Genomic DNA, 14,701 nt, shown 5'->3' with positions numbered 1-14,701 from the left:
TTTAAGGGGTTGCAGAAAATAATTGGATTTTAACAGGCACATAAACAACCAGTGAACATGTACACAAACGCCCCCTTCTGCAGGCTTTATGCAGCAATCCAGACACAGCTGTTGCTGTTCTAACTTTAACATTGAATCTCATTTCATATTTTTACCCCTACCCATTGTTTTCGAATATCATCCTTGGAGTTACACAGTGTACTGTTTTAAAATCTTCCCCTCCGAAATGGGACAACACTTCAAGATCCTAATGCCTAATCTGAATGCACACACCCCCCCAAAAAAATAATCAAGTTTCATTCCCAGGCTACGAGCGGTGCTCTAAAGGTAGCTGTGCACTGGGTTGCAGCAATAATGGCACAGGTGGACTTTAGGTAAATGTAATTCTTCATATGCCTTCAGAAATCTTCAACAATCACATCACCTACTCCTAACTGTTCTGTGATATGAGACTGAATTCAGCTTCTTAATTCCAAACCTTGAAGTTCCACCTTAAATTTTGCAGTAATGTTAGGCCCTAGAATGTAATTGATTCACCATTTATGGTGGAACTGGAAATTAACTAGCTGCCTAAAAACAAGTTTTACGACATACTAGGTCATACTGCAAGTGTTTTTTATGAAAAAAAGGTGCATAATACATTAAAATAAGACAATACAATTTTAGCATAGATTTAAAAGGAGAGAATACTGACTTTTCTTTTGTTTGTTTGTTTATTTCCCAACACGAGCTAAGAAAGGAGAGTCAGGATTCAACCTAGTTCTGAATTGTGTGACTACTGGTGTTGAGAATCAAATAGGCCAATGTCAGTTTTGTAATGTAGTAAATGTTCAGGGTTTGTGTTGCCTGGGTCATTACATAAAACAGTGGATAAAATGTCGGTTGCTTGAAAAAGGTTTTAAAATCCCTGCCTTACATTAATCACATATGTCTTTGTTAGGCCAATTCTAACTGAAGATAAACCTCTGACACAGTTGTCCTTGTTGTGGGGACCTTTGCATAATTGATCTGGGGTTGCAGATCTTTGGCCAAGATAAATTGCAGCTGTTTTTAACTCTTACTTGTCCACACAATAGTGGGCAAGTTTTTCAATTACTCCTTCTATTGCTGTTAATACAGTAATCACATTCACTACCTTTGCTTTGTCATGGAGTAGGGCTGAAACAAGAACAGAAGTGACATTCAGCTACTTGATGAGGCCACAGTTAGTGGTGCAGTTTAAACAGGATTCTCTCAACATCATTTGAGCTGGGTTTAGGCTTTAAAATTGGAACTATTTTTAATAGGTAAAAAACAAAACAAAACAGAGCTGTACCCACTTTTTTTTATTCATTCATTCATCCATCCATCCATCCATTATCTGTAACCGCTTATCCAATTTAGGGTCGCGGGGGGTCCAGAGCCTACCTGGAATCATTGGGCGCAAGGCGGGAATACACCCTGGAGGGGACGCCAGTCCTTCACAGGGCAACACACACTCTCACACATTCACTCACACCTACAGACAGTTTTGAGTCACCAGTCCACCTACCAACATGTGTTTTTGGACTGTGGGAGGAAACCAGAGCACCCGAAGTAAACCCATGCAGACACAGGGAGAACACACACTTTTGTTACCGGATTTCTAATATACTTGGCATAATAAGGGGATATAGTACATATTGTCTCTTTCCAAAGAAAACATGTACAGGGTGGGCCATTTATATGGATACAACTTAATAAATTGGGAATGGGTGGCAATATTAACTTCCTGTTTGTGGCACATTAGTATATGAGAGGGGGAAAACTTTTCAAAATGGGTGGTGACCATGGTGGCCATTTTGAAGTCGGCCATTTTGGATCCAACTTTTGTATTTTCAATGGGTTATGTGACACATCAAATTAATTGGGAATTTCACAAGAAAAACAATGGTGTGCTTGGTTTTAACGTAACTTTATTCTTTCATGAGTTATTTACAAGTTTTTCTTTGTTTACAGCCATTGACTTGTCGCTGAGGTTAACACGTGAGGAGCGGATAGAAAATGTGTTGATGTCTGGTGAACACAGTAACCGGGACATTGCAGCAGATTTCAATGCAAGACACCCTAAGAGACCACCCATCTCCCATGCTACAGTTAGCAAACTGCTTGCCAAGTTTTGTGAAACTGGTTCAGTGTTGGATTTGCCAAAATGTGGACGCATGAAAATTGTCACTAACGAAGAAACATCAGTGGCTATCCTAGCTTCATTCAGCAAGAGCCCAAAGTATAGCACTCGCCGCATGTGGCACTGGAGAGTGACATCAGTTGAACATCCATTTTGCGAATATTAGCTACTCACAAATGGCATCCTTACAAACTGCTGCAGCATCTCAATGAGGGTGACCCAGATCGGCGCACTGAATTTGCAGAATGGGCAAAACAAAAATTGAAACAGGACCCTCAGATTACACAGAAGATTTTGTTCAGTGATGAGGCAAACTTTTATGTGAATGGTGAAGTTAACAAACAAAACCACCACTATTGGTCTGACACTAACCCACATTGGATAGATCCCTCCAAGACTGTTGGAACCAAAAAAAAGATGGTATGGTGTGGTATATGGGGTACAAAGATAGTGGAGCCATTCTTCATCAATGGAAACCTCAATGCCTACATGATGCTACATGATGATGTGTTTCCCTCTTTATGCACTGAAGCTGGCACCTTCCAGCAAGTTTTTCCAGCAAGATGGTGCACCACCATATTATGGGTGTCAGGTCCGAGCATTCCTAGATGAACAGTTTCCTGGAAAGTGGATTGGTCATCGTGGGCCAGTTGAATGGCCCCCAAGGTCTCCCAATCGACCCCCTTATACTTATATCTTTGGGGTCATCTGAAGCCAATTGTCTATGCTGTGAAGATACAAGATGTGCAACACTTGAAATTACAGATACTGGAAACCTGTGCTAGCATTTCTCTTGCGGTGTTGCTATCAGTGTGTGAAGAGTGGGAGAAGAGGGTTGCACTGACAATCCAACACAATGGGCAGCACTTTGAACACATTTTATAAGTGGTCAGAAACTTGTAAATAACTCATGAAAGAATAAGGTTATGTTAAAAACATCATTGTTTTTCTTGTGAAATTCCCAATAAGTTTGATGTGTCACATGACCCTTTTCCCATTGAAAAAAGAAAATTTGGATCCAAAATGGCTGACTTCAAAATGGCCACCATGGTCACCACCCATCTTGAAAAATTTTCCCCCTCCGATATACTAATGTGCCACAAACAGGAAGTTAATATCACTAACCATTCCTATTATATTAATGTCTATCCATATAAATGGCCCACCTTGTATATTCTTTTTTGGGTTATCCATTTGAACACAGCTGCTGTCTTTCACATTGTGTGAAAATTTCATGATGAACTGACATGCTCCAAAATTACTTGGAAATCAAATCTTTTTACATTGCCTTCCACTGAAAATTAAGAATGATTTTTCCTTCTTTAAATATACTGTTTTGGAGATGCATGACTTTCTTTGGACTGAGACATGACACAAACTTTGGCTCTGAAACTGCATTCAAAACAACATTTTCCTGTTATCATATGATTACAAAAATCACGCTTTTGCGTGTAAACAAGAATCAGTAACAAAAACACAAACCAGGGTTGAGTGACCACAATACATTACAGTGATACATTATGTGAACAATCAAGACTCTGATCACTTACTTAGGCCTAGGACAGTTTCAGTTTGTCTGATTCAGTTCATGGGATTGTATATTTGGAGCGTTTTCCTCAAAGTTTAATTTCTTTTCACACAATGGTAAATCCAAATTCGTCACAACAAAAACAATGTGAAAACATTCTCTTTGCTTATTGGTTTGACCTGTATGGGGTGCGAGCACGAAAGTTCATACAGGAAGAAGCTCTGTTGTTGTGGAGCCATGTGTAATGGATACAGGAGCCATTTAGCTCAAACTTGAGGAATTCACTTAAAATTTGGGTCGGATCAAGGACAGATCACATTCTCACCACAAACAAACTGCTTCAGAGTTTGTTTGGCACCGGACTGAGACCACCTCCTCTCAAGGGTCTTGGTGCGGTTGTTTTGGTCTACATCCAAGTGTGATTACTGTGTTCACACCTGCACAAACAAATCATACCAAAGATGTAAACAAACCAGAGCCCGATTGAAAATTCCCTACAAAATTCCCATCTTACTTTACCAGTTCATCCATGCAAATTACTTTTAAATAGCTTTAAACACCTTAAAAATCATTTATGATTCTGAAAATCATTTAATACTTTACAGGTGCTGCTGTTCACTGTTCAGATTGTTCATGTTTAATTGCATTTTATGTACAATTATTTTATTTATTTATTGTTTATTTTAAGCTACTTATTTAATGTGGGAACTTATCTTCCATCCACCAGGATTGGGCTCTCCTAAAGTAAGCCAACTAGCATTTGTAGGATGGGTGGTAATATCTCTGGGGTAAGAGGTCAGATCAAATCAATACCTGGTTGAACCACACTTTATTCATTCCACTGTCCACCAGATAATTCCTAAAGCTCTGCTTGTCGTGTTGTTTGGTCTCAAGGTTATCTCTCATGAGTCTTGGCGAATTGATTAGAAAGCAGTGCCTACTCTTTCATCTAACTATAGGGCTAAATCTGGATGAGTGTTACTTCATGTGGGTTTACCTTTGAGTTAGCTTTGCCAGATGGTGTGAATTATCATATGCCAGTTTGGTTTCACTGTTAAATGGAGTTGCTCCCATTTTTGCACCACTCCTCAATCAGTCCGGGCTTGCTGGAGGTGGCCCGCTCTCTCTTTGCCTCTCTGTGGCTGAGTAATGGCCTGATTCTCCCCTCCTGTCACCATGAAAGGTAGTGCTGCCTCTTTTCTGGTCTGCCTTTCTTTTTTTTTGAGCACGTCCAGTGAGGCAATCCCAACTGAGATCTCTATCCTGGGTGATTTATCTGATGTTTTGGGTTGCTCACAGTCAATCTCTCTCTCTCGTTCGTTCCTCTCACTCAGCATAGCTGACTCTTCTATTAATGGAGGGGCATCATTTGTGAAGCAGTGCACCTCTTGCTGATTGTGTTTTCTGTGCCAGCTATTAATAACAGGTGTGGTAATTTTATTTATTTATTTTACTTAAGAAAGCCAACTGGCCAGACGTGTCCACGTCTTTTTTACAAATATCTTGGCAACCTACTGTTAACAGAAAAGAGGCAAGGCACAAGAAATCCAGCCTTAAGAGGGGTGACTTTTTGTTGTTATATTTTCTCTGACAGTAAATTATTCATCACGACAAAGAGCCAGCTATCTTGGTCATAAAGATGGGGGTCCACATCTGGCACCTGTGAATGTTGCCAGCTCTACTGTATGTGATTGGGCATTCGGCTTGGAAGCAAAAGGACCCTCGAAACACTTGACTCCACGCCTTTTCTTCTCCATAGATGAAGCCTAGATTGTCCCTTTTGTCGTCGCAAGCACAGTTCACCCAAAACCCTGGATCTGCTGTGCTGCAGTGTGATACTCTGGTGGTGTCTTTGGAGAAGCTGCAGAGTGAGCTTGCGCATTAGCTGTGAATTTGCTGGCTTGAGTGCGCATGAGCCCAACTGATTCTTTTTTTTCCCCTCCCGATCCTTGTGCTTCTTCTTTTGGCTTGTCTCTGTGTCTGCATGTGTGCTTATGCACCGTGTTTCGCCTGCTGCTTCATCCGCCTCCCTCCCCTCTCCCTTGCTCTCTCAGACACACGCTGGGCTGCTCTACCACCTCCCCACCCCACCTTCTCTCTCTCTCTCTCTCTCTCTCTCTCTCTCTCTCTCTCTCTCTCTCTCTCTCGGTCTCTCACACCGTGATAGTCTCTGGCTGAGGCTTCAGAAGAAGCAGTGTGTGTCCTGTTCTGCGGTGCTGGTAGAAAACAGCCCCCAGTTGTTGCTTCAGCGTCCCTCCGCTTGCAATCCAGGCTGTCCTAGGAATTAAAAGCTGTCGAGGATTTTTGGAGTGGTGGGACACAAGGATGCTTTGGATTGGCCACGCTTGATTATAATTGGCATGGGCTTTCACGCTTTTGCAGCGTGAACATTTCAGCTTTCCACAGCCATCCACCACCAGCGAGGTATTTATTTATTTTATTTATTCCCTGATACATTTCTCCGTTTCCTCTGGGAATTGCCAGGACCCTGGCCAGCGCATTTGTTTTCCGTGAGAGGAGGGAACAGGAAGAAAAGAAACGTAGGGGGATGCAAAAGCAGTGCTAATCAATACGGAGTGTGCGTCAGTGGCTGAGAAAGAGAGAGAGAGGGGGAGAAGGAGAGGGAGACTCTTGGCTGCTTGCTGACCATCGTACAGTTCAGGCTCCGGAAGGTGAGAGCTTTAGAAGAGGAGTGCAGTGACTGCTGCCTGTGTGCGAAGACTCTCAGCCAGTGTATGGTTATTTATTTATTTGCTGATTTTTTTTTATTTTTTCCCCCTCTGCCGCGCTGCAGCAGATTTCTCTCTCCCTTTCTCCCTCTCTCTCTCTCTGTGCGCCTCTCTTTCTCTCCGGCACCGAGGAAAACACGAAAAGCGCTCGCCTTGTCCTGCCTCCATCGTCCTAGCTTACGTCTGTGTTAACTCTTTTTCTCTCTATCTCACCTTCCTTTGCCTTTTTCTTTTTATCCTCTGGTCTCCATCCCCCTTTATTACAATAATCCTTTTTTTTTCTTTTTTTTTCCTGCCGGGATGTTTCTTATCTCTCCCTCCGCAGTGGAGGGGCCGCCGTCTGATGGAGAGTGGTCTTAACGGAGCATAAGCACTACCTGAGGCTGAGAGAGGGAGAGACCTGCGGATAGAGACAGAACGAGAGAGAGAGACCGAGAGAAAGAGACGCCTCCCGGCATCTGTGTCACCTGGAGCACTTCCTCTCTGCTCAATTAAGCCGGTGTCAGTGCCCCCGACGCATTGATCAAAGCTGCTGGAGGATTCGTACGAACGCTCTGGGGAATGGCACTTACAGATGTTTATCATTCTGACTATTCTGCTTGCTAGCAGACAAAACTGCTCTTATTCGTCTGCATTTTTTAAATGAAATTGACCATAGAATCACTAAGATTTGTTTCCCTTTGGATTTCCAAGACTTAAGAGACTGAGGATTCTTTTCTAGGATATTATTGGCTCTTTGGAAACCTACTGCACAAGCTCAAGCTCTTGATTTTCTTTCTTTTTCCAGCGTCTGTCGTTCCTAGAGCACAAATCCCACTGGGGCGTCCTTTCACATAATTGTTTACCTGTCCTGTGGATAATGGCAGACATGGGCTTCCCTCTCTGAGATGTCTTCTTACCAACGGGTGGGACAGATAGGAATGGGTGGTAAGGTCTTATGTGGCACTACCTGTCCCAGGCTAGATGTGCTGCTAATGGGCTGTGAGTTTGGGGGATCAGGCTTGTCAGGCCTGAGCTCCTGGTGGAGGTTGGCCCTATCCCTGGCCCTTCTGGTCTCACTGCCTGATAGAACGGCCAATGCCCGTGTGTCTTCCAGCCTGAGCACCACTCATCATGTTCACCACTTCCACAACAAGCATGGCACCGTGCCCATCGCGATCAACAGGATGCCCTTCCTGACGAGAGGGGGCCACGGTAAGTCCTCGCTCTTCATCCTCACCCACATCACCTACCCTTAGCTACGTTCCCCTGTCGATTGGCCTTTTGTGGACTTGGAGTAGGGGTGGCATGATTTAAGGAGCTCTGTTACGTTGCAAGGCTACTGTTGACATCACTCGTCCCATTGATATTCCTAGCCATGTAGGTGTGTTCTTCAGTACTCAATGCACACTGCACACATGCTTTGATCCTAGCCCCTCTTCTGCTCTTTCTAGATCACACAGGGAGCGGTCTCAAGCACACACTCTCTCTCTCTATCTCTACGCTAGCTGCAGATCTGCTGTATGTAATAATGAATATGAAGGGTATAGGCCAGATGGGCATTGTTTCATGTTAAAACCCACAGACTGAAAATAGCTCCTGTCACCAGGGCTTTGTTATGACACCTATGTCAATCAAGCCTTGAACTCTGCGAAGCGTTGACAGGCTGTCTTCTTATACAGACTCTGTCATGGTTTGAGTGGCCACTGAGCATGTCATTTTTCTGCGATAATCCTCAAGCTGTGGGGACAAAAACATGGCATATACAATATGCTTTGATCATTGCTTTTCTGAAGAGTGATTTAAATAGTTTCAGCTAAGAATGTGGTTGTAGTGCTGTATTTGGGCTGCTTTGGAAACTGGAGACTTTTGGACTTTTGGACTGGATACCATTCTATTTTTAAGAGCACAAATGACCTAGTCATATGTTAATGCTTCTGTGTTTATTTAACGTTCAGTCAAGCTTGAATCCACATACAGTTTCATGCACTTTTCAGTGTTTTTAAAAGCTGTTAATCTGTTTTCATCACAAAATGGAGACCACAGCAACAACCAACAGGCAGTTTGAGCGGATTTCCACTTTTGGATCCTGTTGACCTGATAAACATTCCTAGTATCCTGTCTCTCTTTGTAAAGGAACTGTTTGTAGGAGATGTAAACATAACAGATTAAGATTTCACTGCAAGACTTACAGCTGGATCTGGAGTAAAGACTAGTCTGTTCCCCTCTCCCAAGACTAAGGATGATCCGCAGCTCTGGCGGCAGCTTATTTGAACAGCTTCACGTTGTGTTTAATCTGCAAAGTAAATGTTTGTAGAACAGCTTTTATATTTGAAGGACAGACATAACCAATCAAAATCTTTACTGTTTTTAATTCAGCCGTATGAGGTTGGATTTTTATGTTTTTCTTCAGAAAAGCTTTAGATTTTGTGTCAGTGTGTCGCCTCCCACACTGGGTTAAAAAAAAAAAAAACAGCAGCACTGCGCTTTGTATGAAGAGTTAAATGGTAAAGTGTTAATTGGTCCATTTGAAAGTGAAAGGGTTGGAGAGCAGTGGTCCTTTAGCCTTGTCAGGCTTCCATGTCTGAGAAAGAATGTGTTTCCACACAGTAATGGAGCAAATCAAGGCTACTGTTAGCAGAATCATGGCTCCCCTTTCTCTTTTATTACATCTGCAATTGTCACTCTGACAGACTGCATCCACCTCTGCATTAATCTCACCTACACTCCCGTTTGTCTTCTGCAAAATATTCAATGCATTCGCTTGTCCTTATCACACACGAACAGGGCCCCAATTGTAAGGAAAGCCGAAGTTGAGCAGACATGCTATGAATTACATCTCTACTATTATGGAAAGCTGTGCCGCAGCTCCATACAAGTGGGAATCCATCTCACAGGGTCCGAACCTCAGAGCATTCTAGCAGGGGTACACGATTGACAGATAAATTCAATGACTGTGATTCAGTGGCACCTTTGTGTTTGACTCTCTCATTCAATTATGTTGTTATGTAGGTTCTCCACAGCCATAACTTCACCAGATAATAACCTCTATTAGTTTTTTTTCACGCATGACAAACATGCTTTTCTGTGTTTTTTTTTTATTCTCAGCCTAAGCACACAAGCCTTACACACATACAAATATAGGTGCCAAGAGATGTTCTCTGGAGGGGTTTACAGAAAGAGATCGAGCCGTGCAATATGCTTTCAAAAACTAGGACTGGACACTGTGTTCAGCATCTCTTGCAATACATATTACCCAAGGAAAGACTCATTGACTCTAAACACACATCTTTATAATAAAGTCAGAATATGTATTAATATGACCAATGGTTGTTCTTACATGGCATCACTCTGATGAGCACCGTTGGCTATTTTTTGCACTTTAAGAGTATCTCAATGATGGGAATGTGTAACTTTTCCAAAAGAGCTTTTCCAAATGCCATGGCTGTTACACAACTGTTCACTCTGATTGACCAATAATCAGAAGGCACCAAATCCCATCACCCAGAGCTCCTCCACAGCCATTTTGCCAGTGAGGGGCTAGAAATTGATTGAATTGGTATGTAGATGAGTAGAGAAAGTATGCATATTTGAAAGATTCATGGTGGGATGCGATGTGATTTGGGGGATGAAGAGGAGGAGGGGGACTCTACCACTCTGTCTGTAGTTGACATTTACGCCATGTGACATCGGACACGTCTCATCAATCATGAATCTTGTGGAAAATTCTGCCGCAGCCTTTACTGTGACGGCTACAGCTACAGCTCTGGTCTTCAGATCTGCCTGTGTGACAGTGTCACATGTGTATGTAAAATAGAATTGCCAGGACCTTGGAAAAGCTGGCAAATAAAGAACTGTCAGTATGTCGTAAATGTTAAGTACATAAAGCTGTAGTGTACACTACAGTGTAGTGTTTAGCATAGTGTTGTGTACAGTGCTTAATGATATATGCCTACTGTCAAATGAAAACAAATTCATACAAAAATGTTAAAATGCTTTAGAGCTTTTGTAACGTAACAATTTAAAGTAATTTGGGAATATTTCTGTTGATGTTTTTGTCAAGAACATTTTAGCCAGCATAATGGACAGTGGGCTTTTCTAAGACTGCAAATAATATAATAAATAAAAAATTATTTAAAATACTCGCCTATGACATAGATATATTTTTTATGTTTTTCATGCTTGCACAAATACATTGTTGTGAGTATAGATGTTTTTCTTGTCAGTTGACAGATAAGTAGTGAGTAAGCCAACACCAGACAAGAAACCTAAAAACTGTGGAGAAACAAAGACAACATGACCAAAGGAAAACACAGAGACATTAAGCAAGAGAAATATACAAAGAAAGCCAGGAACAAGGAGATGCAGAAGGCAACTGACATAGAGAGAGAAGTCTATGGATGTAAGGGTACTTGAAACAAAAGACTCAGGCAAAATCAACTAGGAACAAGAAGGAGATGACCGCAAACCGCAAACAAGAACATAGAATGGTAGACAAGACAGAGACATGGAACTGAGACTATAAACCAAATGGAAACACAAAACACATGTAAAGGTCACACAACACATGAGCAAGAGGGCGTGGCTATAAGGACAACGACACTAAGGGGGCATGATTAACAAAGCTTCAGAGAAATAAGTACATATGAAATGTAAACAGGAAAAAAAAAACAGAACCAAAAACAGAGGGGGTAAATATCTGAACAATCTAACCTCAGAGAGTGCTGTAAAGTACTGCAAAAGTCAGAGACAACACACTCCTTCTGTTTAATTCCAAGTGAAAGCAGCCTTTAAGTACAAGATATTTACTATTCTGATATTTTTTTGGAAGATTGTATATACATTATAAACTGTCATAGATTGTATATTGTGAAGTTTAGCAACACTTGCCAAAGTGATGTTTCTTTACACGATAATTAATAAAACACAGCATATGTAGGTACTGTGTCTTTCATAAAATAATAAAGATAAAAAATGTTAAAGCAACAACAAATACAAATCATCAGTGAGGACTCGGTAGAAGATGAGACCCTGAGATTTGCAAAGGCTCCAATATTTTTTGACAAGGTCATCAGACCTTGATATGCAAATATGGCCTGAGGCAAGGCACCAACTGTAAATATGAACTGTTAGCTGAAACCAACTTTAGAACCCAGCTGTAGAAATTATTCAGTCCTAAAACCTTATGCTAACAGTTTATTTGCTGGTACGCAGTGCAAATTAAAACCCTGCTATGAGAGCCAGAACCTGCAGGAAGGCTTAGCTGAGTCTGGAGTGATGGTGAAACATTTCAGTGTGCAGTGTTGCTTACACAATCATAATCTTCTTTCAGGCATCATGAGAAAGAATCCTTACCTGCAACCACTTCAGAAACCTCATCCCTTGAAGAATGCACCAGAACTGTAGACAAACCAGATGAGTTTTGGAAACAAGTGCTATGTTCTGACGAATTCATAATAGAACTCTTTGGTCACAATCAGCCGTGATATGTTTGGAGAAAAAAAGGAACTTGGTTTCATGAAAAGAACACCTTGCCAACTGTGAATATAGCGGTAGATCCATCATGCTTTGGGGAGGTGTTGCATGCCGTGACATTTACAATATTGCGTGGGTAGAGGGAAACATGAGGACATTAGCATAGAGATAGATGATATGGGTCTGAAAGGAGGTGAATTACGGAGTTAGTTCCCGATATATGAATTGGATTACTAGGATTGTGAGAAGCAGAAAATTATACAAATTATTAAACTACACTTGAGGTATAGGTTTCTTGAAATTTGGTTTCTTGAAACTTGGTAAGTTTCTTTGAAATTTTGAAAGCAATTCCGGGGGGTGGGGGGGGGTATAGACTGTAAATAAAACTAAGAGTGGAAACTAAAAAATGGAAAATCTAGGGTAGATTTAATGAGGTTTAATGTAAATGTCTGTTAAGTAAATGTTTATAGCTGATTTTCTTTCCCTTTGAAAGTGAATGTCTGTACGTTTAATACATAAACGTGGGGATTTGTGTATTGTGCAGTTTTTTAAATAAAATGCCTCTCCATTAGTATTGAATTTAAAACATTAGCCAACACACTGCCTTAAAATCAAATAAAGCAGGTTTCAAATAGCAGTTCACCGATTGACTGCACTAATGAGTCAGGGGGATTTTCTATGGAGGGTGTTTAGACGAATCACAGGTGTTCAAACCGCCTGACAAATCCAGAGAGCATGGTGTGGCTGTGTCAGAAATGACTAATTGCTGATAATTGCAGTTACTAATCACAATCATGGTATTGCTTCATATAATTGCAGTTATCTATGGTTTTATTTTTGTCAAATGGTGCAGCCCCTGCTGTTTGTCCTGCACTTGGCTTGTGTGGAAGGTTTTATCTCGACTTGCCTGTTGACCAGCGTACTGTTTCTGACGTGCTCATACTGACCTTGCATCATGGCACTTATCAAGCTATTCCTGCAAATCTCTCCATCTTCTCTGGTCTGTAACCTCTGCCAAAAGCCATGCAGGCGGGCTGCCCTCATCCTGACCTCCTCCTGACCTGCTGATCCATACACATGTCCTGCTGTCTCTTCACAGCTAGCTCTGGGCATCAACTTCCAGCAGGGTCCAACAGGTTCCTTCTCTCCTCCCTCGCACACGCCTGTCATCATCTCCTCTGGACACAGAGTGGCCCCTCCTCTTCGCTCTAATTCCCAGTGGTCCTGTGTGCTGATGCAGGCGCAATGTTTGACAAGCAGCAGGTCCTGTTTGTTCGCTTATGCCTGCCCCTGCATTCTGATGTGGGCTTTCCCACAGCTGCAGCTTTTCAGCACTCTTAGACGCTGCACTCATGCAAAGTCTTGACTTTTCATCTTTCATGTTTCTGAGCTCTTTCTTATGTTAATGAAGGACCATTTGCAAAAGAGAGCATTAAAGAATTATTTACAAGAGGCTATCCATTATAGAGAATATACACCATAATAATGAAATGCTTAATAACAATAATAATGATAATAAAAACATTAATATGATGTGATCCAGCAGTAACACACCCAAGTGATATCACATACACACAGATGATCACAGCCATGATGTTATTTAAAATAACCTTGTGTTATACAGCTTCTGTACAATAGCTTAAAATAATAATAATAATAATAATAATAATTATAATAAGTAGCCTCAGATATTGTATCAAATTGTATCAACCTGACAGTTTCTGTCAAGCTGTTAACACTCACAATATCTAAACAAAAAAGATCACATAGGAGGAAAAATGATTCTATATTTCATTTATGTTTGCCTCATTTTCGAATCTAAATTAACAGGACAAATATCTTTTAGACATTTATTAGGTATCTGGTATTATTAATTAATTAATTCGTTTATTATATATAAATTTAGTAATGGTTAGCTGCATTGTAAAGCAAGTTGTTTTTTAGACACCCGTGCTCGGTGGAATATGTTATTGAGACAAAAAATGTATATGCATTTTTTTTTTGGGGGGGGTAAGGGTTAGGATTTGGGTGGTGGATCCTTCTCAGCAATCTTTTAAGTCCCCTATTTAGGGAGTAGGTTGTTGTTTAGGACAGAGCAGAGTTTATGTTAGGTGCCAATAATGTAACTAATACTAAGCTGGCATGTTTTTCCCAGGTAGTATCACTTCTCGTTGAGTTATTTTTTTCCAGACCTATTTTGCATATCTCAGCTGTATCTCTTTGCTGAATATGCTTCTGCTTTTTGTGTATGCGGGGGATGTTAGGAACTGGTAATAATCGTAAACTGTTTGAGAGTCCTCCCTGCCACAGCCTCCAGAGCATCCAGCTTGACTGCAACAGACAGATCAGTTTGTTTCGTTTTTTTTTTGCAGTACTTTTTTTTTTGGTAGGTTTGCCTTAGCATATCTGCATAAAATAAAGCACTTGCAACAACAAATGTTGGCACTGCAGGTAATGTCGATGCTGCAAAGCTCCAAGATCTGGAGTCTTTGAGGAGTGTGTCTGTGAGGAGTTTTGTGCGTTCTCTGTGTCTGCCTGTCCAAAAGTGTATGTTGGTACATCGACTGGCCTAGTGAAATAGTCCACAGGTGTATGAAATGGTGAGTGAGTGAGTGGTGCCCTGTCCAGGGTTTGTTCCTGCTTTATGCACAGCGATTCCAGGTAAGCTCCAGACCAAGAGTGACCATAATCAGACGAAGCAAATACAGAAAATGAACAAATAACAAACTGATGGAATGTCCACAGGAGTTTTACAGTTCTGTAACATCATCATCATCCTCTTTTCCACTTATCCATTTCAGGGTCGCTGTGAGTTCTGTTACAGTGAAAGGTTAACTCTTATAG

General features: G+C 41.2%; 1 protein-coding gene across 7 annotated transcripts in view; it reads left to right on the top strand.

The window, feature by feature from the left end:
* nrxn2a (neurexin 2a) overlaps positions 1-14,701 on the top strand; it is a 416,827-nt gene that overhangs the window by 258,619 nt on the left and 143,507 nt on the right. For 2 of the 7 annotated variants that reach the window (XM_066645193.1, XM_066645192.1), the window contains exon 1: positions 7,197-7,597. The exons of the other annotated variants lie outside the window; for them this stretch is intronic. In XM_066645193.1, the coding sequence (XP_066501290.1) occupies positions 7,291-7,597 (307 nt within the window). In that variant the 5' untranslated portion in view covers positions 7,197-7,290. Of the gene's footprint in view, positions 1-7,196; positions 7,598-14,701 lie in introns of those variants that run through there. 7 annotated transcript variants of the gene reach the window in all.

This window comes from Hoplias malabaricus, chromosome 15 (genome assembly GCF_029633855.1).
Source record: "Hoplias malabaricus isolate fHopMal1 chromosome 15, fHopMal1.hap1, whole genome shotgun sequence".
Lineage (NCBI taxonomy): Eukaryota > Metazoa > Chordata > Actinopteri > Characiformes > Erythrinidae > Hoplias > Hoplias malabaricus.
The sequence above is the reverse complement of the archived record's forward strand: the minus strand, read 5'-3'. Positions and strand labels throughout refer to the sequence as shown.